Source organism: Ictalurus furcatus, chromosome 24, assembly GCF_023375685.1.
Source record: "Ictalurus furcatus strain D&B chromosome 24, Billie_1.0, whole genome shotgun sequence".
NCBI classification, from domain to species: Eukaryota; Metazoa; Chordata; class Actinopteri; order Siluriformes; family Ictaluridae; genus Ictalurus; species Ictalurus furcatus.
Window position 1 is genome coordinate 14,838,231 of NC_071278.1, and position 27,703 is coordinate 14,865,933.

At 37.8% G+C, this 27,703-nt stretch overlaps 2 protein-coding genes across 2 annotated transcripts; both read right to left on the bottom strand.

The window, feature by feature from the left end:
• Positions 1–1,291: 1,291 nt before the first annotated feature.
• On the bottom strand, positions 1,292–8,328 carry yars1 (tyrosyl-tRNA synthetase 1). The gene is made up of 14 exons (XM_053612572.1): positions 8,247–8,328; positions 6,867–6,946; positions 6,035–6,181; positions 5,372–5,547; positions 4,546–4,675; positions 4,357–4,437; positions 4,125–4,217; positions 3,871–4,006; positions 3,705–3,790; positions 2,680–2,809; positions 2,460–2,560; positions 2,155–2,348; positions 1,854–1,995; positions 1,292–1,759 (listed from the first exon to the last, which is right to left on the bottom strand). Exons 2-14 carry the CDS (start codon positions 6,921–6,923, stop codon positions 1,649–1,651), a joined length of 1,584 nt encoding a protein of 527 aa, XP_053468547.1. The 5' UTR covers positions 6,924–6,946; positions 8,247–8,328; the 3' UTR covers positions 1,292–1,648.
• A 1,649-nt stretch (positions 8,329–9,977) lies between these two features.
• On the bottom strand, positions 9,978–26,108 carry mfsd2ab (MFSD2 lysolipid transporter A, lysophospholipid b). The gene is made up of 14 exons (XM_053613170.1): positions 25,783–26,108; positions 23,152–23,277; positions 21,222–21,346; positions 18,519–18,642; positions 18,338–18,416; positions 17,661–17,830; positions 17,451–17,541; positions 16,688–16,806; positions 16,416–16,499; positions 15,604–15,687; positions 15,312–15,424; positions 15,088–15,231; positions 12,625–12,801; positions 9,978–11,580 (listed from the first exon to the last, which is right to left on the bottom strand). Exons 1-14 carry the CDS (start codon positions 25,867–25,869, stop codon positions 11,526–11,528), a joined length of 1,578 nt encoding a protein of 525 aa, XP_053469145.1. The 5' UTR covers positions 25,870–26,108; the 3' UTR covers positions 9,978–11,525.
• Positions 26,109–27,703: the final 1,595 nt, after the last annotated feature.

Below are 27,703 nucleotides of genomic sequence, written 5' to 3' on the forward strand. Positions count from 1 at the left end.
AGGTGCAAAGAGTTTTTAAATAGTACTGAGAGTTTATTATGCACACCAAAGTTGTGTTCGTACCTCCGTTGGCGTTCAGAATTGTATAAAATAATCTGTGCATCATGGGCTCTACGGATGCTGGATGCATTGTGCAGGAATATTGTACTGTCTTTACACAACAGTCTATGTAAGCCCTCATGAGATGCTAGAAGCAGTACACCTAGTGCCAATTATCATGATGTATAATTGGACAGAAGGTCCATTTGGTAAACCTTTGCAAAGGATGCGTAACCTTAAATGAAAATGTAAAAAAAAAAAAAAAAAAAAAAAAGAGAAGGTATTCTCTATTTATTTTGTAATGTATTCTTCATTTTTTAGATAAAAAAAACCCCAAATTTTTCAGTTCTAATTTAATTCCTATAATTTAAGCACTTGCCGTATTATTCCAATTGAAAATGTCACTGGAGGTGCTTCAAATATTTTTTTCCCCTGCTTTTGTGCAATTGCCCTGTACAAATCACAAGTAAACAATTAGTTATTTATAATTTAGAGTAATAATTTAGCCTTAACATTACCACTGTTACAAGGAGACAATGTAATATTACATTTTTAAGCGCCCTTCATGAAAATGAATAGAAAAAGAATACCACGCAATATGTCATATTCTCTGATTGGAAATTTTGAATTACTGAGTGCAATTTTAGGTGAAGGGTTAAATAAAAAATAAAAAAAAAACAATAAAGTTATTATATTAGTATACACACACATTTATGGTTTAGGATCTATAAATCTCTCACAAAATACAAAGAAAAGTAACTATGCATTAAAACTTGGCCAAACATATGTATCCACTGTGATTAACTGTAACTAGGCCCCAAGCATAGCACTTCTGTGTATTATTTGATCTAGTCAGTTCTTTAGTTATTGCAAACCATGTCATATATTGGATAAAACATTTAAGAAAAAAAAAAAAAAAAAAACTTTACCCACCTTTATTCATATACTCTTTCAGGTATGAATTCAAACATGAGCTACAATCTACATACACTCAGTGTGGTTTACTACATATTACCAAAGATGCTTGAGTAGTGGGCAGATGTACCACTGTATAACAACAACATATTTCAGAAGTAGCATAATTTGGTTTAGAACCACGAGGGTTTGGATGCATTTGTACCTCTTAGTAATCAACATAGAAAGGTAAAACTTTCAGATATTTGTACACAGATTTAAACAGTTCAATCATCTCACCAACCATCTTCCTTGCAGCAGTTATTAATCCTTTTGAACAAAAATGAGATATACAGCATTTCTCAATTGAACATATTTATTTTGTATGCGTTTGGTTAAATTATGATTTCATATATTGAATTCGGTATGAAAATGCTTCTGTTTTCCTGTACTTTAACATCCTCATACCTTCATTTACTCATTAATGTAAATTGAGGTGACTTCTGATATAATGTCACTATAAGAAAATCTGTCAAGAAAGGCAAGAGATTACGCATATTACCTAAGCCAAACATGCTCCATTAATGGACATCAGTACAAGCAATGTGTGGCACAGAGTTTCAGCATGAACATTATGTGTGGATGAACATGATGTGCATTATTATGGAAATGAAGTTCTGAAGATTAGTCGTTCTGAAGAAAAGGGAAGGAATATTTAGTAAATGCTTCCACCCTTCAATGTTTTACAGGTGATTTTTCCTAACTCGGTCATCAAATCTTTCTTGTTCCACTGAGCTATACACTCATCTGAGATCTTCATGTCCACCTGTAGAGATACAGACAGACATGTAAAACTCAGTATCCTGCACACCGCCCTCAATACAAGGTCAGAGTTTGCTTCAAATTTCACTTTCACATACCTGAATCTTCTCAAACACCTTCTTCTTTGGCTTGAGTTCATCATCGGGGGTCCCTGATGTATATCCATCTACAAAGACACGTTCCCCTGGTGCTGATCCCTCAGGTGGATCCAAAGGCTCTACTCTTTTGGGTTTACCATCACTGTTATATACAACGTAAACAAATAACATACAGTACATCATACACTTAAATGGTTAAGAAATGTCTACGAAATTGTAATTGGCCTTATTAAATCAAGAGCTTTTTCTAAAATGTTGAACAGCGTCAGTTTGTTTTAACCTGGATATTGGGAATACTCACACTGACGCACAGAGCAGCATAGCTTGAGACTCGATCCCCCGCATCTTCTGAGGCTTCAAATTGCACAGTACTACCACAAGTCGGTCCTGTAGCTCCTCCTGGGAAACGTAGGCCACCAGTCCACTCACGACAGTCCGAGGCTGCTCTTCTCCAATGTCAATCTTCTCTAAATAAAGGGTGTCTGCAGCTGGGTGCTGTAGAGTTGAATTTGAAAAAACGTGAACAATTGATTGGTTAACTCTGGTACACTTACAGTGATTAACAGTCTCAAATCAAACAAAAAGTACTGGATAAAATGGACATACCTTCTCTACACCAACAATTCTGCCCACTCGAAGATCCAGTCTGGATGGGATGATTTCATCCTCCTCTTCTGCCTTTTTGGGGTTCACTTTTACTGCATTCTCTATAAAACAGTTACAAACTCTTCATCAGGCTAAATGAAAGTACCTTGCTTGGAATGAACATTACCCACAGATACTGTGAGTGTATGTATACTATACCTTTGTGTTGTACTGTACTTACTGTTTTTTGAGGGATAAGCTAAACTGGTCAGTTTCTTCAACTCTGGTGTCTCAAACTTTTTCCTGATGGGATCCAGAAGTTTGTTCAGGGCCACCTCTACTGACGCCTTTAAATCACCAGGATGGACTTGCTATGGATCAAATGTTCAAAGAGTGTTACTACAGAAGAGACACCAAGCCCATTATGCAGTCATATTGCAGTGAAACATAACAAGAGAAAATAAAAATGCTAACTGGACAGAAATTACATTTTCACTTGAGAGTAGAAAGCATCAGAGCTCACAAATGTCCGCCAATGATCTGGTAACTTTTCATGTGTACTACATGAAAAATGTTTATCAGGAGAGATTACGAGCTATGGACACTCAGTTGTTCCCCTGGCCAGTTATTATATTACTTTAGCTACCACATTTTACCCTGGCCATTTAGGTTTTTGGGCAACAGCACACACACAATACTGTGCAAAAGTCATTGGCACCTACATTTTTTTTTAAATAAAAAGTTTTATAAACTTTATTATAGATTTTTATATTATGACTTCTACATTATCGAAAAAACCAAACATGAGTTTTCCAGCACAAAATTAAACATTACAGAAAAATGTTTGTATGTCAGTAAAGAAAGCAGCATATTACGCAAGAGACACTTTTCTGCAAACAAATAAGAAGCAAGTGCGACAGTCAAAGTCTCCAGAAGACCCGTGGCTGGTTCTGCAAAATGCTCAATAAAACTTACAGATCATTTCCTTATAAAACTCCACTAATTGCACCTGAGACTATTTACTGACTTTATTCCAGTACTTGGGTACTGTGTGTGTATATATATATACACCCAAGTGTTTAACACCTATATTTAACAAAGATTTTTTTTTTTATAATCCTGTGTTTTGTTTGAGATATATATATATATATATATATATATATATATATATATATATATATATATATATATATATCACACCTACATATAGAATATAAATACAAATGAACATAAACATACAAAACCACACGTGGCAACTCCACCTACCTCCACAGCAAAGTCTTTCTCTAGTTCTTCGTACAGTGTGTAAACTTTGTCTCCGCCATATTTAAGATCTCTTTTAATCACAAATTCTAGTGAAGAGAAAAGAGTAGCTCATTAACACACCACTTTACAGCAGATTGAATATTTCTAACGTTGTGACTTTGCTCACCAGAATGCAGCGGGAAGAGGACATGCTTGACAAAAGATAGGACTCCATTGTTTTGGATGTTGCCAGGTTCACAGAAGGCCTTTTTCAGTTTCTTCTTTATATCCTCTTTCTTGTCAAGCAAGTCTATCTTGGATTCCTTAGATTGTCAAAGCAAAAGTTTTCAAATGAAATACTTCCAAAGGTCATGGAAGAGCAACAGTAAACGTTTCTCAAAGATCCAGGTATGGATTTAGTTATACAGATCAGTACCTCACCTCTTCAGAAGAGCTCATCTTGCTTCCAGTTAGGCCGGGCACCATGGGGTTCATCATGTGGATCCGCTTAGCGTAACCTAGAGAGGGCAGGTACTGCAGGAAAAGAGGAAAACTCTAAACCAATGTAACTTAACTGTACATATTGCATCCACAGAGAGAATTTGTTGTGAAGGACAATTGTGTCAAAAAAAACCCTGCTTGGCAGGATAATATAGTGCCTACAAATTCATACCTTTTCAGCCAAAGTGAAGATCTTCCTCTGGTCCACTCCACCAAACTGAGCATCCACCTTTAAGTACTCCTCATCCAGTGCCTAAATACAAATATAAAGCTACGATCTCATGATTTTTACTTCAAGTCTATTTAAACAAGCTTTACATATAGAGTATCAGTTCCAGCTAAGTGAAGTTAAGTGACGTACCTGTAATCCGGGGTAGAGAAGGCCGCTCAGGAGAGGATGCTCCACCTGCTTCACTACTTCAGCACCAGCCTTCTTTGCATCATGCTCGGTCACCATGGACGAGAGCCGGTACACATCTAGTGTGTACTCCCTGCATAACAGTGAAAATAACAGTGCAGGAGGTGAGACAGAATGAAAATATGTACTTCAGGGGCGGCAGCATGGTGCGGTGTGCAGCGTTTCTGGATTCGATCCTGAGCTCAGGTTATGTTCTCTCCGTATCCATATGCATTTCTCCACTTTTCTTCCACTTCCCAAAAAACATAGGGAGGAATATTGTCAGTGCTTAATTGCCCCTATATGTAAAAGAGCATCCAATCCAATCCAGTGTTTATTCCAGCTTGTGCCCAGTGTTCCTGTGATTGGCACTGAATGCACCACATCCCTGACTAGGGTCAAATGCTTACTAAACATGAAAGAATGAATGAATATTTATTTCAATGATATGCAGACACTGAGTACCTTACCATATGCATGTTGGGATTTTGAGGATTTTTTTTTCTGTCATATAACCCCATCTTGTGATACTTAGTCAAGTGCAAGGTTCACTAATCTTATCCATGCAAATAGGAGCTTTCAATTCAACCAAATAGAAGCTGCAAGTGATTCCACCTCAAGCTTTGTCTTCTAGAAACTATTATGTGCAAGCCCTATTTGGATGGAATGAAAACCGGAAATCACGGCAATATATTTATATATAAAATTAACTCTTATTATATTATCACAATTAATGTAATTTTCTAAGGTGCGTGTAGTGTATCTTGAGCACAAGTCAGCAATCTCTCACCTGCTCAGCTGGTAGTCGGTGCCTTTGACAAACTTTAGTTTATCCAGAGGGACGCCAATACTCTCCAACATGGCCTTAATGACCTGCTCATAGTATTTAACCCGGAGCTCGAGCAGCTCCCAAGGCGCCTTCATGTTGTCCAAGAAGGCATGGAGGTCAGCAAAGAGGATGGTCACCTACCAATCACAAATGAGTGATAAAGTGTGTCCACGTTAATAATGCATGATCTGACGATGTTATTAATTAATAATACTTTCATTACCGATATAAGAACATTTTTAAAAAATCTTATGTTAACACATGCCGATGACGGTGGAAGTAGAAAGAGAGATTAGAGCCTGCTGAATTAGCCTTAAAGATTTATTTGTAGATCATTTTAATTCAAATCCATTACGATTAAAAATGTCTGCTGAACCACAGCCACGAGTGACTGGATCACTGACGCTGAAAGTCCTGGTATGTTTTCTTTAATTAATAAAGTGTTACAGATATAGCAGCAACTGAATGTTACAATATCTACAGCACTCAATCACTCTGTTTTATTTATATAGAAATAGAACAGTCTGACAATAAATGCATCGTTATCAGTCTGAATTATCGATGTGACTACTACAATTTTTAATAAATTTATAAAGTCAAAGAACACATCACCACATAACCCACCTCACAGCCAGCCTTCAAGAAGTCTGCAATCTTAGACATAGGGACAAAGTAGGCTACGTGAGGCTTGCCTGTAGTTGCTGTGCCCCAATACACCTTTAGTTCTCTTTCCTTCAGAATCAGCTCCAGCTTCTCCTCCCCCAGAACCTCCTGAAAATAAAGTGGCCCATAAGTTAAGTTCTCATGCGGCATATAGATGCAGCAGTATAAATTATAATCTCCAAGCATATAATTTATGTTGTAGGTGTGAATATATTAGGACATAAAGATGGTTCAAAATGCAGCTGCAAGGCTGTTGACCAGGGCAAAGAAATATGATCATGTCACCCCAATTTTAGCATAGCTCCATTGGCTCCCGGTCCATTGTAGGATCCAGTTTAAGATTCTGTTGTTTGTCTTTAAATCTCTTAATGATCAAGCGCCATACTTCACATTCATCTAGCAGACTTTTTAAGATCTTTCTTTTGTATGTCCCTCCATCCCGTTTAAAAACTAAGGAGGATAGAGTTTTTTCAGTCGCTGCCCCTCGTTTATGGAATCAATTGCCACTGGATATCCGTCTTGGACCTTCTATTATCGTTTATAAAAAGAGGCTGAAAGCGTATCTCTTCTCCTAGGTGTTTTAATTTTTACTATTGTTTATCGTCGCTCTCAATTTGGTTTTATTCTTTTTTCTATTGAACTTTTTCTTACTCTGTTCAGCACTTTGGTCAGCTTTGCTGTGTTTAAATGTGCTATATAAATAAAATGTACTAACTTACTTACATAAAGAGTATGTAGAAACACCATTGATTATTACTTAAACCATAGTATAATTCACTTTAGGTGCGCTCACCTGAAGGTTCCGAGTGATGAGGTGAAACTTCTTGTCAGGACTCATTTCTTCTGCCATGGTGCCCTGTCTGCCTCTACTCACTGTAATATGCAGAAAAAGCAGAAAAGCAAATATCATTACTTAATGAGAAAATCAAACATAATGTATGCTTTCTGCGCAACTCAAATGGTTTTCCAGGGTTCAGAATAAGTGTGGATTTTCTGAACCCAACTTCACTGTACAGTTTAGTGTTTAAGCTGTGATATAAGAGGAACAAAACACTTGGCCGTGTGCTGTTATAGGAAAATAATTACCCCGTCATGTTTTAATCTTCACTTCAATGTTAATCTGACTTTACTAAGCACTGAGACGGCTTTCAGCTTAGACACGGTGCTAAACATTTTACTCTTTCAAAAACATGAAATAATATGGCTAAATCTCAAACGCCTCCCAACTCCCTACATGACATGAAGGGTTAAACCCCTGTGTAGTGAACTACATGACATGACGGGTTAAACCTCTGTGTAGTGAACTACATGACGGGTTAAACCCCTGTGTAGTGAACTACATGACGGGTTAAACCCCTGTGTAGTGAACTACATGACATGACGGGTTAAACCTCTGTGTAGTGAACTACATGACAGGTTAAACCCCTGTGTAGTGAACTACATGACGGGTTAAACCCCTGTGTAGTGAACTGCATGACGGGTTAAACCCCTGTGTAGTGAACTACATGACATGATGGGTTAAACCTCTGTGTAGTGAACTACATGACATGACGGGTTAAACCCCTGTGTAGTGAACTACATGACATGATGGGATAAACCCCTGTGTAGTGAACTACATGACATGACGGGTTAAACCCCTGTGTAGTGAACTACATGACATGATGGGATAAACCCCTGTGTAGTGAACTACATGACATGATGGGATAAACCCCTGTGTAGTGAACTACATGACATGACGGGTTAAACCCCTGTGTAGTGAACTACATGACGGGTTAAACCCCTGTGTAGTGAACTACATGACGGGTTAAATCCCTGTATTGTGAACTACATGACATACAGATTTGGAATTCAAACTATGATGACGTCTCATTCATACAAGCCCTGCTGCACATTTTCTTCGTTTTCTTTCGCATTTCTGAAGTATTACATCTTCTCCATTGCATTTATTTTACAGTAAGTTTAACTGTAATTTTTTTTAAATATAAAAAGTCAGGTTTAAACCTGCTGAACCTTCGTTCAGTTAGCATATGCTAGCTGGCTATAAAGCTAAGAGTTCGCCTCTACGCTGTTTAGCATCCCAAACGAATGTCTATATTCAATGACAAATTCAGTAAAAAATATTTTTTATGAAAACTGATATATAATATACAGATAAGTGAATAATATATCGTACCCGAGCCTCTGTGGTGTATGAAAACGTGTAGCTTAAGCCGGTTACACACGCTTCCGGGGTGTTACGTCATCACTTTCGAAATAAAAGTCTCTCATTGATACATGATAATTAAATATCCATAGAGATGTTGTGGAAAATATCAATACTTGTTGATATTGTATATGACAGTTTATATGACAGTTTACAAATCTAATAACTCTACATTTTATAGCTAGATGAGTTGATATTTATTTTGTGACGGTAGGTTTGAAATGTGTTTGAAGTGTTGCATCAGCGCTGTAGAATCCATTGTCGCGTCACCTACCCAGGCTGACTAATCGAATAGCAGCTGCTCTGCTCCAGCCACTAGATGGAGCCCAAATGCAACGATCCATCCATCCATCCATTTCTTATACCACTTATCCTACTGGGTCGTGGAGAACCTGGAGCCTATCCCAGGGAGCATCAGGCACAAGGCGGGGTACACCCTGGACAGGGTGCCAATCCATCGCAGGGCACAATCACATACACATTCACACACCCACTCATACACTACGGACACTTTGGACATACCAATCAGCCTACCATGCATGTCTTTGGACTGGGGAGGAAACCAGAGTACCCGGTGGAAACCCCCGCAGCACGGGAAGAACATGCACACTGCGCACACACAGGGCAGAGGCGGGAAGCGAACCCCCTGAAGGTGTAAGGCGACCGTGCGCTGCCACCGTGCTCCCCAAATGCAAATAATAATAAATGGATTCAATCACTTGAATAAATCAGTTTGTAAATTAATTGATAATGATTAGCATTACTAACAAAACAACTTGCCATATTTTACGCTTGTCTGTCTTAATATTTACACAATTTCCTTTTGATTATAAAAAAGAAAAAAAAAATTGCCAATACTGTATTAGCCTGGAAATGTTAAAATATGAAGACTTTTTACTACAGTCTGAATGTACAGTATAGCTGTCTGCTGAGGCTGTACTTCTGCTGGGAGATTTCTGAACTTGACTTGAACTTGTGACTGAATAATCATTCATGGATACATGTGATGAAAAAAAATGTGTTCCCTAATAACAGTTCATGCTCAGTTGTCACCCTTACTTCAGTGGATAATCTCATACTGTAGATTCGTACTTAAGAACTGCAGCTGTAAAGACATAAAGGCCGTACTTTGCTCATCCCAGGTTTCCTAGACCCAGTCAAATTCTTTAGATTTTTTGTTTCTTTTTCTGAAGCTGTGGAATAATTTACTAAAATATTATTCAAACCCGAGAGTGCTGATTTAAATATTAAAAATTAGAGTATGTTCAAAATCGACTAAAGTCAGATTACTTAGAATGTGACCCATATGAAAATTATCTTATGCTATACCATATGCCCCCCAAAACAAATAAAAATAAGAAAGAATGAAAAACAGCTAGTTAAAAATAAGGGTTAGACGTTGAATAACACTCAAAGTCTCCAGACGTGATTCAAAGAAAGGAGGGTGTGACTGCAAGCAGAGTTTTAAGGAAAGTAGAATTCAGAGTGGGAAATGCTTTTAAAATTATATTATTTTGTTTAAAATGTTCATATTTTCTCTACTTGTGATATTGATGGGGCATGTGTGAACCCTCACACACGAAATGTCGTGTTGCTATGAAATATTTCGTGTAAATTTTTCCTGAGGGTGTGTAAACTTTGGCACTTCCATGTACTATACATGGAAAAACATTACAAAAGTTCACAGAATGCAAAAGTATAAAGAGTTAATTATCATTTATTAACCGTTTCAGATTCAACTGGCAAAAACTTTAAATAACTCCACAAACAGGTTGTCTCTTTTTACAGTCATTAACACCTAAAGTATTTAAACGTCGTACAAACATTATATACATATTTACACATAAATATGTACAAAAGTCCTCAGTGATCTCCAAGAGATTCTGCATCAAATGTAGATACATTAATATATGTATGACATATGGCAACATACACAAATGTATATTCAGAAATCATCTCAGGCCTGAATAAAGAGATGAAATGCAAAAAAAAAATAAAAAAAATAAAAATAAATAAATAAATACAATCTGCAATTTAAAATCAGATTCATAGTTGGCTTTTTAAATGTCACAACAGAAGCTTTCCTTATCGGTCCATATTTACAAAATCACTTTCAAATTTTACATTATATATTTAATATTAGAATATTATAATGCATTGTTATAACACTTAAATAAAACACTAGTGCATGCCTTATGCCATCTGGGAACTTCTGGAGGGCCAAAAAATTCACATGCAAATGAAGGACACACAAACACACACACACACAAAAACAACAGCGATGCGACACCAAAAGAATCTTAAATGTACAGACATCAATTAGGTCCAGGAGCATTTTTCTCTTCCCCTTCAAGCGGCATTACATAGTTGTTGACATGACCAAACAAACATAAAATTAAAAATATTAAATTATTAAAGAGCTTCATTCTCCTCATCTTTGAGGCAATCGACTATGAAGGACCAACACTGTCCAAGTCAAAACACCAAGATTCAACATCGTGCACTGTTCTTGTGCAAATACTGGAATTTTGCCACAACAGGGTGCTGTTTAAACTTGTCTTTTGTTTATATCCCACAGTTGCTATTTGCACAGAGATCAAATGTTGCTTTGGAGTCTAAACTAGACCGACCGTATACAGTTTCTATACAAAAATAAAAGATTGTGGATTTTAATTAAATTTGCACAGATGTACGCGCATGCACACGGCTTTATTCTGTACAGTGTTATAATCTAGTGTAGTATACTGCTGTATTAGCACTACAGACGTGCTAATTATTCCTTGTAATGTATAAACTTGCTTCAGGTATTAAAAAGAGGTACCCTGGATTTAATGAAACATACTTGAATTTCAAAAAGAACCATAACGTGAAGTTTCTCCCAATCATCTGCCCGGTGGAGAACCTTAGTGTAGTGTGAGAGCATTATGCTTTTCAAGTACAGTACACTTTTTAATTCCACTGTGACGTGTAGCACTACTGTAGGCAGCACAAACAAAACATGCATACGTTCATAACACATTTCAAGCTTTTGAGTCTTTTGGCCTTGCATGTGGTTGAGCAGCTTTCAGACACTAAAAAGCAATGTAACCTGGATGTTTCAGATCCTCCGCTTGAGGTTCTTAAGGAAGTAGAAGTCACGTGAACACAGTTGGGTAAAAACGATTGGCTTGAATGCCTCTGTGGGCAATTTGTCTCTGAGGGTCCATTATTTGGTCGTCCAATGAATGCCCTCTTTAGAGTTGTGTGATGTTACAATATATTGACCAGCTCGGTTTCTGACGAGTCTGCTGCCAACTCCATCTCCCTAAGGCAAGAAAAAGAGTCAGATAATGTTCATAATATTCAAAATTTGCAAAATGTAGTAACTTTTTAAATGGTACTACAACTGATACAGCTCGGCCGTAACATTAATATTTCTAACCTCTCTAAGGATGGTTTCACACTTGGCTTTTTTTTGTTTGTTTGTTTCCAGACAAAAAAAGCTGGCCACAGCTGATATGAATAAAATGTGACATGCACACTGTAATCATAACTATAGGGTGTTCCAAAAGTCTCCATACACAGGGGAAATTAACACTTATGTAGCAAAATATCTTCCAAATTTTTTTACACTTTATATTTTTTCTAGATAGCCTTTATGAACACCAAGAAGCTGTCAAGGTTCAGATGGATTTTAATACGAAACTTGGCAAGCACATCACACACTTATTAACTTATTAATAAATTCAAAAAGACTGGACGTGCTGTGGCTCAACTGAGAAGTGGATGTCCACGAACATCCACCGACGAAGGCACAACTGACACGGGACTGTGTTTGCCAGCACTACATGTACGGAGACTTTTGGGACACCAGGTATCTTATCAGTCCCAGCAAGTAGTGGCAAACTAACTAGCCTAGCTCGACATCTACATTAGATTTTTAAATATCATATCATTAGTAAAGAGGAACTAAAATAGGTTTCACTCTGGCAATGAGGAGGTGCAGCCTCACTTAAAGTAGGGCATCACTTTGCGTACCGGTGAAAATCCCAAAAACAGGCGACTGATTTTTTATTATATTGCATCATTGCCAATGAAATATTTGATACAACATGTTGAAATTGTCTTTAAATTTACACAATAACAAAACTCATTGTTCATCAACACTTTGTCCTCTATGCTTGTTCTCACATGGACCCTAAACTGCAACCTGATCAGGAAGTATTTAACAAAAAAAAAAAAAGCTTGATGTCATGCAGCACTTTTCTTAAAACTTTTTAACATGGGAAACAATCTACCGTGACCAAAAACCCTTATCGGCGTCACTTTTTAAAAGTGACCGCATTTCGTGTGCGTCAGCGGAATTTACCTTTGCTCGTTGAGCAGTTTGCGGTTTCCCTGCCTCCTCTCTTCGTTGATTGGATAAGAGGTGAAGATGAGCAGTCCTATGATGATTAGTGCAACTGGAGCAGCGGAGACCAGAACCTTCAGTGTAACATCCACTGCTTTTGGTTGTGTGCAACCTCTCGTTACATATCCGGCAAAACTGTTCGGAAAGAAAAATGAATGATTTTAAAGGAAATGTTAACGCTCAGCCTGTTTAAGCTAATCTGATGGCAAGTCATAAACAACTGTGAGGTTCTTGGGAAAATGTCTTCACTGAGATCCATTGTACTGATTATGAGATATAATCTTGCATTTTTAAATCATCAGATTGAGACCAGAAAAAAATCCAACCACATAAAAAAAATAATTATACAGACACAAACACATACAGATTTAACAGTGAGATCAGACTGTGATGAGCCACATCAGAAAGACCAACTTCCATGTTAATGCTTTTGCATGAAACTCTGCAGGACTACTAAGAAACTAGATGGGATTAACTGCATCAATATGCATTTTCAGCAATGATCTGGCAGCAATTGACCACATCTGAAAAAAAAATCTAACAGCGACTGAGCACATTAAATCACTCAAAGACATTTGTGTGTGATGTGATGTATGTATTTATAAATATGCACGCACACAGTACTGTGCAAAAGTCTGTACAGCAAAGACGCCTTCAAAAAATACAGAAATTAAATGTTTCTACATTAAAAAGAGTGCAGTAATAAACAATCAAATAAATGAAACAAAGTCAATATTTAGTTTGACGACCCTTAAAAAAAAAAAAAAAAAAAAAAAAAAAAAAAAAAAAGAGTGTCTCAGGAAATGAGCTGTAATTTTTAATGAGCATCTTGCACATCAAGTCATAGTTCTTCTGGAGACTTTGACCGTTGCTTCTTATTTTTGCAGCAAAACCCAGCAGCCTTCATTGTGTATTTTGTCTGAAAAGTGCCTCTGTAATAAGCTGCCTTCTTTACTGACATACAAACATTTTTCTGTAACGTTTAATTTTGTGCTGGAAAACGAATGTTTGGAAATCTAAAAGGTTTTTGTACCGACTCGATAATGTCTAAATCATAAAATAAAAATCTATAACAAGTTTATACAAAAAAAACATAATAATAATAATAATAATAATAATAATAATAATAATAATAATAATAATGCCTCTAGGCTTGTTACACTAACTTTAATTATTTTATGTGTATTCTGCCCAGAAAGGGAGGCAGAAAGTTTTTGTGTTTTTTGAACAGCACCATCAAGCTGTTTTAGTATGAATGAAACATAATAGTGGGACAAAACCCATTTATTTGTGCAAGATAAATAAACAAAACAAAAATAAAAAAAAGTTAATATCTAAAAGTATCAAATATAAAATATGTATATATAGATGAAAGAAGAAGAAGAATGATAAGAATAAAGGGGATTACAATCATACACTATATCTAAAAAAAAAAAAAAAAAACACAGAAAACTGTCTGTGTTTTTGTAGTCGCTGTGATTGTTATCAAAAGGTTTTCTGTTCTCAGGCAGCAATGATAAAAACTCAACGCACATTCTCTTCTCTATTCCGGAATACTTTTCTTCTGTGTTTACACTGGTTTTCAAAACAGCTTTTTGTGTTATGGAGTTACCTATCTCGCCCTTTCGTGCAACAGCAGCAGCTCTAGGCACGCGATCTAAAGCTCAAATCTAACTGGATGGCCCGTTTCATTGGGGGAGCGACGTGGAGAAAAAAAACTCGATACACTCTTCGGGGGTGGGGGACCAAAAAAACCCCAACTTGCTATGTTACGCCGCGACTGATCGCGCCCGGTATGAATAGCTTCAAAGGGATTTATTGTTCCGATTCAAGAGCGTCATCGTGTCGTACATTTGCGTTGCTTAATCACGCTCTGTGTGAAAGGCTCTTAAGACTTTTGCACAGAACTGTATATATATAGAACTTTGTGTATTGTTATTAATTGGTTCCGTTAATTAATCCAATCCAGCAGACTTTTGTGATTTTCTGCTCAAAGAATTCTGATTAAACTCCAGTTTAAGCAGTGAAATGACCAAACTAAGTCGGACTCTTGCGCTCATGTCTGGAACTGAGGAATCCTGGTCTATGCCAATTCTATTTTTGACATCTAATTGACATCTAATCTCAGACGTAACCTCGCTAGTGTTTTTGCAAATGATGCTAAGGCACTGAGATCTGATATGTATATTAATACAAGGTCTAAATGCAAGAGGCGATCTTTCATTATCCAGAAAGACATTGCGTGTTAATGCAAGTATACATCGAGCCAAAAGTTGAATCACACAGCTTGTCAGAGTGAATGTGCCATAAAAGGCTTTTCATCTACTTAATCCTCCCATTAAATCTCATTTCAAAGGCTCATGCAGGCAGAGAATATTAAGAAGAATTGGTCAGGATGTGTGATTGTTCAGATTGACTCACTCAAGGCTTAGAGTTGAAATTCCCAAAGAAACTCCAGAGGCAAACTTTGTGAAGAACACATAGAAGGAGTAGAAGATGGCTTCATGTCCCTGGGATTCAGGATTCAGAACTTTGAAGTCATCAACCACATCAGGAAGCATGGACCTGCATACACACACATACAGATTAGTTTACAAAAGCAGTCTTGGTCAGCATCATAGGTTCCCTTTATGACTGCCACTCACCAGGGGAGGAGGAAGGCAGCAGCAATGCTGACTCCAGAAGCAATGGCAATAACGTAGGTCACGATGAGATTACTTTTCAACAGGACCACTGTGATCAAGAATGGAATCACGATCTGCAAACATCACAAAGATGAGAAACATTACTTTAATTGGGTATAATGACCACCAGTTAGTGCTCAGAGATAATTAGTCTTGGCCAACTGCATTATAAATAAATCACATCCAAAACTGTGCTCACTATTTTTAAACACTGCCACAAGTTACACCTCTTAAATGGTCCTGCAGTACTTACTGTAGTCCCAACATAGACGGCGGTTTTCTTTCCAAATCGAGTAAGGAACCATTGCCAGAATGGGATGGTGAGAGTGGCGGAGAGCTGGAGACAAAATGGATTAGAAAAGATTAGAACAAGGCAAGGCTAAGACTTTTCCCGAATCATTAATTAACTCTTAAGAGCTTTAGAACTGGCTTTTCATACTAGTAAAGCCACCGGGAGGAAGACGTTAATTATATGGTGAGCTTGGTAAAGTTGATGGAGTAAAACTGGTCCCTCATTGATAGCGAAACTAAGCTTACACATCAGTCTATGCATTCCTTTTGAGTATAACCTGTTTTATCGGAAGTGTGCGTGCCAATTCAACATGCAGCACGCAGGTAGAAAGGATTCTGTCGTTAAAAGTGGTCAATAAGTCCAAATCCCATGTTAAAACACTACATTAGCTGTTGAATGGCATTAAATGAGAAACAGTCTTTAAGCAGGAAGTTACTTGCAGCAACTCGCCTACCCTGATGCGCCACTTATTAGACTGTTTTATAAATATATGTGTCAAAGAGTCTATAATTTAAAGTAAACCTTGAGGCAGTTAAATAATATACAAAATGTGACTTTTGTATTCTGTTCAGACGTTTGATCCAAACACTCATCTATAACCACCCAAGAGCAGTTAACCAACAAAAAAAAGTCATATTTCTGAGTTCAAAGGCACCCTATTTGTTTACTCTTTGATTTAAAAAGCTTCCTATACACATGCACAAAATGGTCACAAAGCAAGACGTCTTAATTTTTTTTCAAATGCTGGCTGTTGTGCTATGAACAGCTCTTACCATGACGACCAGTAGGACGTTCTGAAAGTCATCTCTGAAGCCCAGGGTGTAGGAACAGAACAGAGCAAAGTTGCCCTCCAGGAGCTGCACAAAGAAACATTAAGACTTATAAAAACCTACTTGCAAATCCTAATAAAATAAAACACCAGCCAAAGATAGCTAAGGGTAGCCATGGTGGTCTGAGGCTTCTGCCCCAGAAAGGAGGCCAAAAAAGTGGCTGAACCAAATCCCACAAAAACAAACACCTCCTGTAAAGCAGGCCAAACACTCACCATAAACGCCAGAGAGGTGAAAAGGAAGCCCATCACCAGCTTGGCATATGGACCATGGCCCATTACTAGACGGATGCCCCGGAAGAAGGACATGTGCTCTGATTGGACCTTTGAGGTTTCTGCCAAAACAAGACGGGACATTTTAGAGGCTGAAGCTGTGGTTACGTTAAATGTAATTTGTGTCAAATGTACTTGAGTCATGGAGCTACCGTGAACGCTTCATCCATCTCAAGCTCACACAAACCCTGTGTATACCATAAATACTAACACAGTGTGTATGTTGGATCCGTTCAACAGCATGTGAATTGTTCAGCAGTAAACACTCTTGACTGAAGGTATACAGTTCCCGTTCTGTGCTTTCCTCTGCCCTGGGCTGATCTTGCTCTACAAAGACTACTTTGTTAAAAAGTTTTTCCCCAAATTGTCCTGAAATAAACTAACAAACTGCAGCACTATCTTTTACAGTGGATCCCTTTTTTCTGTGTCTTTGGTAAAAGAACTCCTCTCGGTTTACCCAGTGCCATTCCCAGGCCCCCAAAAACCGCCCGAGTGCCAGCCACTGACTCAGAGTAACCCGAGACCTGTGGAAAAGCTTGTGTCCACAAAACAGAAAATGTGATCTAAATTAAACCAAACTTATCTCTATTTAAAACCTGTGGGTATAATTAACTCTCTACGGAAACCATCTTTGTTAATATCCAAAGAATATCAGGGTGTGGAAGCTGAAATAATACTGTGAAAACTGACACAAATTCTGTCTTACCTCTGCGTTCCTTCACACCACAGAAGAGTATGATGGCACAGAGGACATAAATGGCACAAATAACCCCTGAGGCAATCATGTAAGCATTTCTCTGCAAAAAGAATATGGGTGGGGTAATGTGTTAAACATTTCCAAGCAAGGATAATACATATCTTTAATCCAGTTCATTCTTAAGACATCATGACAATGCCTCCGAGCCCTGGGACTTACTATTTTGTCCAGGGAAAGATCTGGTTGGCTGATGTTGACCTCAGATCCAGAATTCAAGAAAGTGGAGTTGAGATCATTTCCAACTGGTATGCAGGGTGTATTGGCCATCCCCACGATCTGGCCTTGGATTCCAGTGCCAATGACCGTTCCCAAAACCTCCACAGTCATACCTGGATGGGAAATGGCAATGATGAGGGTATGTATGGAGCAGAAAGCTAATGCATTATCACAGTACAGCGTACATCACATTCTCAAGCGTGATTGGTCAGAAGGTGTTGTTTACTTTTCCGTAACATCAGCTCTGACAGTATCGCCAGCTAGTTTATATTAAATATGCTTATTCTAATAGCACTTCATTGTTAGCAATCCTATGACAACAATTTTAATTTTAATTAATGAAGTCTTCACATAGTTAGGCTAAATTCTTAATGGTGTCCTATTCACTACAAATACACCCAATGTAGGGAGCACAGCATAATGCAGCATAATATGGAACCTTAAACATGTGAATGTGGGTGTGTTGCTCTGAAATACATAAAATGTGTTCTGACTGCTCTCTTTCAGCCTAGAGTTTTATGATGAATTAAAATATACTTTGAAAGGGTGGTTCTCTGAATCAAACTTGTATTTAAGCATGACTCATGCCATTACTCTTGCTGGTACCTTGAAGTACTTACGATAGGCGGTGGCTGAATCCCTCTCCTTCTGTTCTGCACTGATGAACATGGTGAGGGCCGAGTATGGCACATGGAAGCACTGCAATGCAGAAACAGAAATGAAATGAAGAGATGAAAGTTAGTTTTCACTCACGCATAAACTACAGGTAGTTTGCATACAGAAGAACTAGATGATGCACACCGTTTGCAGACTCTGGAAGAGGCAGTAGAAGATGAGGTACCAGACGACTTTGGCCTGATCAACAGGAGGCACGTACCAGATGAGAAAGTAGGATATGACTGCAAAAGGAGTGGATATAATGATCCTGCAAAGAAATGGATACGAGAAAATTACAACACAAGCTGTATGAGCACTGCGATGCAAAACATGAAGACCATTCAGTCTTCAGACATATTTACATTTATTCATTTAGCAGACGCTTTTATCCAAAGCGACTTACAAGTGAGGAAAGTAGGACTTATAAGGGTTTAATGGTCAGATTTCATCTGCAGACGTAATAAATACACCTTAGTTCGCTTTAGTGCCGTTAGACAAATTCTGGAAGTTCATATACAGCATATCCAAAATTGAGAAAATGTCCTCCAGACCACATGAAACCAATGCACAATTCTCTCCATTTTGACATATCCTACAGTACGTCTACTCAGACTGTAACGTAACCACGAACGGTAGCTGACCATTTCATTACAAGAAATGTTTTGGGTCACATCCTGCAATTGCTACAAATTTCCGATGGCACAATACTCATCTCACATGTACAGGATGTAAAATTAAAGGGAAGGTTGGACTAGTTTCACTATGAGGAACAAAAATTTAGAATGTATAATCTTATACAATGTATGTGTATAAGAAACTGGTTTTGCGAACAGGTTTGGGAGGGTAATGTTATTTATATTCACATGGATGTATTAGGTCAGGGACAGAAAATAATGTACAAGCATGTGACTCAACTGCTAAAAAAAGGATCAAACTATATTCTCTAGCTGCGTGTGTGCTAATACACACAGACACGATAAACCACAATGACAGTACTGTCTAGCACAACTATGCGGTTATCCTCAGTCTCACTTAAAATACCAAGCATGTGTTAAGCTGATTATTGCTTTATTGAATGCACTGTGTTATTACAGCCCCTGTAGTTTCAGATATTGTCCTGACATTCTGTGTAAAAATTGAAGCATTATATCTGCATATCCAACCCCACACACATCCACTGTTTTGTGCTCCTCTCTCCTCAAATTCCATTGCAGCAAGTAGGTTGGAGCACAATGGTGCATTTTTAGTTTTCTTTTCCAATATTAATTCATTAACCATTAAACAAATACCTAGTATTTAATAGATCCTACCCTAAAGAAAGGCACAGAACCATAATTAATTGTTGCTACAGCTACTAGCTGTTTGATGACTAACATTTGAGTGTCTTATTCTATTTGAACTAAAGTAACCCTTTGGCTGCCTCTGATTGGAGGAGAAAGAGTGGCGTGTTGTAGGCTGGACCACTCATGGCTCTGGAATTTGAATGTCGTCATAGACCTCATCCCCCCTCCAAATGCCGCCTTCTCCTCTCTCGCGTCTCCCTCTCACTCTCTCTCACGCTCTCTCTGTATATTAAATACTTTAATATTACAAATTATCTAAAGAGAATTTTTCACCCTTATTTAAACTGCATTAATTTCAAACGGTCATGCCTACAACCATAAATGTGACTAGATAAAACAGGAAAGAAAATCCCATGTGTGTTTTAAAATCGCCTTGTCCTACCTATGGAACAATGAATGGACATGTGATATTATGCCCGTCCATTCCTCAGAGACAATTAGCACGCCAACAGCCAGCTATATATACCAGGAGTCTGCTAATGAAACCGACGTGTTTCTGTGGCTAGAATGAACCAAAGAAAGGGGGATGGGCACTTCCAAGGGCAGTGACCTCGCCACAAAATTGGAAGCAGTAATGTGGAAGCAGCATCAACCCAAGCGAACAGCTCTGTCCTTATCCAACTTACAAAGCCAAGACAGTCCTTTCAAATGTACCAGGAGCATTTCAGGGTTCCAGATGCCACACTGACACATGACTTTCCACCCATTTTATGACCGCAGGATTAGAAATTAACAAGGTTTGTTTAACTGCCACATTCCCAGTTATAGTAGACAAATACACCCATAACGAAAGGGCTGTATCCAATCACTAAATCTTCTCACGCAAGTATCAGGTGCAGCTATTTACTTTAGCTCCAAACGTTCTGGCAAGACCCACTGACATGGAAAAACTTTTGTTTACCTGAATGGAATTTAATCACTATTAAAAATCCCTTTCCCATCCCCAGTCCTCTCAACCTTCCAAAGTCTGTAAATCAGCCTCTAATGAGCTTTTAGTCTTTTTCACACAATCAAGGCCGCCAAGCTGACTTGGCAACCGAGCTAACAATCTCCCATGACATTTCAAACCCACTGGAACAAATGTCTAGTTGGACAGAATCATGTGAGAGATCCTGCAATGCCAACTAGGTACAACTCATTCCCTCTTCAACTAAAATAGCCTCATGGGGTGAGTTCCGTTATTACTCACCCCAGGCTATTGGGGGATGGTGTTAAACTTAGTAAACCAATCTTTCAAAACAGGAGCCTCAGCATGGGCTCATCCCAGAAAAAGTCCTACTTAGTTGGCTTTACACATGGGAATCCTTCTACAGACACCAATTTGAATCAGGAAGGGAGGGAAATTTTTATCTTATTCAAACACCAATATGAGGGTTAGAAAAACCCAAGATATTTCAATAAAACCGATATAATTCATTTATAATGTATGGCCTATTTGCAAATAGTGTGGTAACGAAAATAACATCAGGAAAAGAAGTTTTTTTAAAAAAAAAAGATTATATACCATGGCATCATCCTCCCAAATCTGGTCCACGGAGTCCGGCTGACCAGGAATCCCACAGTGGGGTCGGTGATGGCATCCCAGGCTCGTCCCACAAACAAGATAACGGAGGCATAGAATGGATCCAGCTGAAGAGTAGAGAGGGGAATGATCAAGGCCTTACACAAACAGAGCATTTCAGCATCAATAAATATAATCAAAACAGACAGCACACTGGTCATAATCCAGAGCACATTAACATGCTAATTTAGGAGGAATTTTTTAAGGAATGTCCAATTGTGCATAACAGAAGCAGGCACAGCATCGCATACAATATCCAACTGTAGCCCTGACCAGAATTTAACAGTTATTAGCATTTACTGCAACAAGAAAAACTCCAATTGAACAGCATGGCTTTGTTCAAGGATTCATCAGATTTTTCTGGAGAAATGCTTTAAAAAGATCAAGTGTCATTTCCAGTTGAAATTCCCATGCATGAAAGGTGTGGCGCCTGTTACCAACTGAAAATGATTAGGTGTGCTGCAAATAACTATCTGCTAATTATACAGGAAACAACCTTAAGTTTTATATTCTGAAATTGGATATCAGATCCAGTGCAACTAATTAAGAAATGAAGTTAGTTCCCTCAATCATAGAACTATCATTTAAGAAAACAAAAGGTTTGTCATATTTTGAAATTTGAGTTCCTGTATGTAAAAGGAGTGACACGAATAACCTGAGCTGTATTGAGAGATATATGGCCCATAAAAGCACTTCTAAAGTGCCAATCCAAGTGAAATTTAAAGACAAAATGATGAAGATTTTAATAAAGTATAACTACCATGAGCACAAGGACTAATTTGAATGGAACACCACACACGGAGTCACATTCGCACACCAAGTGCTTTCACATGGGTATGACTGATCTATCTTGTATGCTTTATTCATTAATTTCTCCTAGCACGTGAAACTATACTGTCGCAGTGCACAGCTCTGATTGGTTGAATGTTGTGGCACAGATGTACAAGGCTGAACTATAAATGAACTGTAGTGACCTTTTGTACAAGTCAGAAAGTACCCAAAGCACCAAAGTGGCCTTGAAAACTGTTCACCAACTGAGTTCTGTGAGCATTGTATTTTCCCAGTCTAGAGTGCCAAACTGACAGGATTGACTAAGGTTAAACATTTTATCAGTCGGTACGGCGTAATTAGCAGTTTCTCAAAATCCTGAATGGACAATCGTAACTCACACTGTAGGAGGGCTTTGCTTGTTCGCCCTTAGAAACATAATAAATGTCAAACTCTATTACAGTCCAAGACAATGCCTCTGTTGCGTTTGTGTGTGTAGTGGCTGTCACCTTGTTGTGAGTGGGGTGTTATTTGCACAAACTCACTGGCTCCTGAAGTTAAAATACAAGCTCATAAACTGGAGTATGAGTGCCATTGGGAAGTCCAGAAGTCCATGAAGAGCTAATGAGGTGTATTGCGTGCAATCTATTGTATTTTGGCTTTTGTATCATAAACGTGTAACTTTATGGTTTTAGTATTAGCACATGCACCAACTAACACATTGCAAATGTAAATCTTAGCCTGACCTCAGGAGTCAACATTGGCCTAAATGCTTAGCTGATTGAGTCTAATTCTGGAAACATACACATTTCACACCTGGTCAGAAGTTCTTAACAATAAGTGATCCTGTTTGAAAAGCCACACACCCCAAATGTGAAATATGAACATGTACAAAATTAATAATGTGAGGAAAATGTGGAAAACTTCACATGAGAATCATGTCATTATTCAATGTGAAGTGTTAGGATAGGATAGGGTGCTTCAAGGTGGTCAATCTTAATGCTTCTTCTCAGCATGTCCATATCCACATAAAGTAACGAATGGAGATGCATCCATTCTCTCTGGAGTAACTAATGGCAAAGCTTTAAAGGATCATTAAACTCACCAGAGCAACATCTAGGAGATAGATCTGGAGGAAAAAACCCAAGGCACATCCTGTGATCTGATAAGGCGCTCCTCCTACAGCATAACACAGCTTATTGCACACCGACAAGTGACGATTCGCTTCACTCTGGAAAAAAAAAAAAAAAAAAAAAAAAGAGACATCACATTTCAAATAAATTTCAAGTCTGCATGAAAAAAGAAGAAAAAAAAAAGTACAAATAAGACTTATTTGTAATTATTTAATTATTATATATAATTCTTTCTTTGTGGGAAAGAATTATATATAATACTGTATTAATGTATTAATGATTAACGATGGCCAAGTGCTTGGTTCGCTATTAGAAACACATCATTTTTTTTGTGGATCTGACAGGATAACTGTCAGAAATAACTGACAAGTGGAAAGGCAAAATACTTTTGTAAAAAAGCCAAATGAAGTTATAATCATGCTATTCAATCAGAATTATAATGCTGTAAGTGTTAGTCAAAGGGGTGAACATGTACAAGCTTATGGGTGTGTCTGTATTTTGTACTGACTAGAACCTGTGTGCATACACCTGACCGTTTACTGACCTCATATTGATTGGCAAAGACCACACACACGTTCTGTCACGTAGTACACAAACATACACCCTTGGGGGCACAGCCAATCAAGTTCGAAAATCAAGAGCAGGCTGACAAAATAGGTGGACGTGATCCAACATAATGCAGAACATATCAGCACGGATAAAAACTAACATAATGCTTTAAAAATATATCACTAAAGTCTATCTTTAAGGTGCACTGAACTGGACCTAAAATTCGAAAGGCAGAAAGGAAACCAGTGAATTCTCTCGTGTTCTTAACCTAAAGCATTGGTCACCAACCCTTTTCCTGGAGATCTACCTTCCTAAAGACTTTAACTCCAGCTATAATGGTGCCCACCTGACCATCTAATCATTGCCTTAAGAAGTTCTTGATCAACTAAAACCAGTGTGTTAGATTTTGGTTGGAGATGAAACATGCAGGAAGGTCGATCTCAAGGAAGAGAGGGTTGGTGACCACTGATCTAAAGTTTCAACACAGTGCTTTACAATGGACAACTCTCATCCTTCTGTGTCATTGGTTGCGTTTTCACACTGGAAATTCCTCACTTCTGCAAAATGTCCAAACTAGATAATCGAATTGTCATAATTTACTGGCAGCAAGAAAACACCGAATGGTAATGGAAAAAAATATTAACCAATACATAAACAACAACAACAACATGTAGCATCATTCATCATAAAAATAAATAAATAAATAAATAAAAAACATGAAATGATTTCCACTCTGACTAATTAATCTGCAATGGGGTGCGACTGTACATTATGTAGCACGTCTACAATGATCTCAGTGATGTACAACTCAACCTAAACTTTCACTCAAACTGATATTTACACCACCAACAACACATCCAACACACAACTGTCACCAAAATGGGGACAAAACCACACACACATTAAAAAACAACAACACATGAAACCTATACTGATAAACTTGGACTGGAATATTAACATGAAAAGCTTCAGTTACGTGGAAAGGTTTGATCATGTGCAGTCACACCTTCACATCACTATCGAGTTCCATGATTTAAAAAAGTACACACTTCATGTTACGTGGAAAGGTTTGATCATGTGCAGTCACACCTTCACATCACTATCGAGTTCCATGATTAAAAAAAGTACACACTTCATTTAAACTTGATAAACGTCCTTGCGATTACTTTCCACTGATTAAAAAAAATGCACAAGGTGGTGCAAGAAGTAGATCCGATTATTAAAAGTCCATTCAAGTCATTCTTGACTTGAATGGGCTTGAAGCCCATTCAAGTCATTGGCTTTCCTGGCTGACTGGGGACAGAAATGGGGAGACAGAAACTGGGGACAGAAATGGGGAGACAGAAACTGGGAGACAGAAACTGGGAGACAGAAACTGGGGACAGAAATGGGGAGACAGAAACTGGGGACAGAAATGGGGAGACAGAAATGGGGAGACAGAAACTGGGGACAGAAATGGGGAGACAGAAATGGGGAGACAGATTGGGAGATAGAATGATGTGGTGACGTAAGCACGAGCCACACCGGCAAATGACACGTAGCACATCATGTGCGCCCAGTGTATGGACACAGAGCATGACGTGGTTCGCTTTATATATATATACACACACACACATATTTATAGTTTTAGATAAGACGAGTTACACGCAAGATAGGAAAGATAGTTATTTTAATAATAAATAAAAGCATTTCGGTTCATTGATAGAGATCAAGAAAGCGCGGCACTTTTGAAGTTCAAACCTCCAGTGATCATATAATAATCATAAAAAACAAACAAACAAACAAACAAACAAGTAAATAAATAAATGAACCTTATTTTAAAATCTGACTAATCGGACCTGTATTAAGATGATTTATTGTTCCTGCCTCTGAAGTCCAGAGTAAATACTGTACAGTCACTAGACTAAACCCACGCCCGTCAGTACAGAGCTAGATCAACCTCTGGAGTCTCCCTGCTATCCTGTTAGATACAAACCCCGGATTAAACCCATGTACTTTCACTCAGAATAACGCTATGAATCAATCTTCATGAAGATTTTTGTTTATGAAATTACCTTATGACCGGTTCTGACTTCATTAGGCTCGGTTTTCTTCAGCATGCTGGCGTTGGAGTACTGCTCAGCTCCTTCACCTCTGGCCATGTCGCGACGCTCTCCAAAAAACTACTAGTGTTCTAAAACAATGTGGTAAACACAGCTAACCAACAGATAAAACTCTACCGTCTTGGGTGTTTATTTGAAGTGTAACTGTGCCGTGAACGCCGTTTGTAACCGACTATACGTTAAACCACACGCCTGAGAGCCGGCCAATTGAAACACACTGGAGTCAGTCACTCCACTCCATTCATGCCTGTAGCTGTAGCTCCGCCCACTCACACATCGCGCCATGCAACGTAATGAATCTTAGAGGCGCGAGACTGCGGAAGGATTTTAACTCAGATGTGATGAGACGAAATTCAGCATGGGGTCAGGTCCAAAACCCCCTATTGCCCATAACAGCACTCTAGCAGAGTCATATTTGGGGCACTGTATGTATATATGTATGATATAATATATTACCATCCAGGTGTGTCCTGACCCGAGACTCATACTACCAGGGGGGTGTTCGTGACAGTATTTATTTATTTGTTTATTTGTTTGTTATTAGTCTTATTCAATATTTTGAGTGAAATCCGGGTGTGTCCTGACCTGAGACTCATACACTACCAGGGGGGTGTTCGTGGTAGTATTTATTTATTTGTTTATTTGTTTGTTTGTGCCTGAGCCTCATACAGTAGCAAGATGGTGTCCTTGTCAGCATTTATTTGTTTGTTTGTTTGTTCCTTAATTTATCTATTTATTTATTTATTTTGCCTATTTAATGAACAATTGTTTTATTTGTTTATTTATGTACTGAACAATTGCCCTGAACAATCCTTACACTAGCATGTTTGAGGCAGTATTCATTTATTGATTCTTTGTTTGTTCGTTTGTTTGTTTGCATTTTTGACTAAAATTTGGCCATGCCCTGACCCAGGCATTGTACACTAGGAGGGTCATGTGTCGGGCAAGATATATATATATATATATATATATATATATATATATATATATATATATATGTGTGTGTGTGTGTGTGTGTGTGTGTGTGTGTGTGTGTGTGTGCATGTGTTTGTTTATTTATATGTTTATTTATTTGTATGTTTGTTTGTTTGTTTGTTTGTTTGTTTGTTTTACTTTTTTAGACCAGCATCTGCACATGCCAGGGTCCAAGCCTTGTCTACCGACTCCAAATACATTTATCCATAACCACATTTAAACTGTATTACTTCATTTGACATTGAGTTACATTACCTGGCATGACACTGACTGCAAGGCCATTCTCAAAAGGCAGGATTATTAGAGTTCACAAAAAACTAAAGGACGTTAAAAGTGTGCTAAAGCTATGCAAAAAACAAAAAACAAACAAAAAAAAACAACAACAACAGCAATTAAACTACAATTATAAATATTGCCTTCAAAGCAAATAATATGAAAGCAAATATGAATAATGTGAATTTTTGTTTTCATTTTTTGGAACAACATTCACAGATGGCATATTGGCTTACTTTTGCTACGAGTATTGTGTTTTTTGTTTTCCACAGATCCATCAATATCCATAATTACATTTCTAATGTGAACGTCAGATGCTATTACTAATACTTCATGTTATTATTATTATTATTATTATTATTATTACAACAACAACAAAAAATAACAGGACCATTCAATTGAATGATGACTTACATTGACAATGAACATTAATGTTCATGGAGCAAAGTCCATAGCAATCACCAGAAGAAGTCAATGTTATTTGCTGATAAAGATATTCACATTAAATCATCATTTTAATTCCATCCATACATTACGTTTACACACTAAGTGACCTTAGATGTATGATAGTGGTCAGTAACTGATCTTTTTAAAAAGAAAAAGAAAGAACAAACAGGCACAATAA

Excerpts from the sequence above, each read along its gene's own strand:
- yars1 (XM_053612572.1), bottom strand. The coding sequence starts at position 6,923 with ATGGCAGAAGAAATGAGTCCTGACAAGAAGTTTCACCTCATCACTCGG. Across the intron at positions 6,182-6,866 it reads TCATCACTCGGAACCTTCAG|GAGGTTCTGGGGGAGGAGAA; the intron begins GTGAGCGCACCT and ends CTTTATTTTCAG. Across the intron at positions 5,548-6,034 it reads TCTTGAAGGCTGGCTGTGAG|GTGACCATCCTCTTTGCTGA; the intron begins GTGGGTTATGTG and ends TGTGATTGGTAG.
- mfsd2ab (XM_053613170.1), bottom strand. The coding sequence starts at position 25,869 with ATGGCCAGAGGTGAAGGAGCTGAGCAGTACTCCAACGCCAGCATGCTG. Across the intron at positions 12,802-15,087 it reads ATTTCAACTCTAAGCCTTGA|TTTTGCCGGATATGTAACGA; the intron begins GTGAGTCAATCT and ends CTTTCCGAACAG. Across the intron at positions 11,581-12,624 it reads AAACTGCTCAACGAGCAAAG|GGAGATGGAGTTGGCAGCAG; the intron begins GTAAATTCCGCT and ends TTCTTGCCTTAG.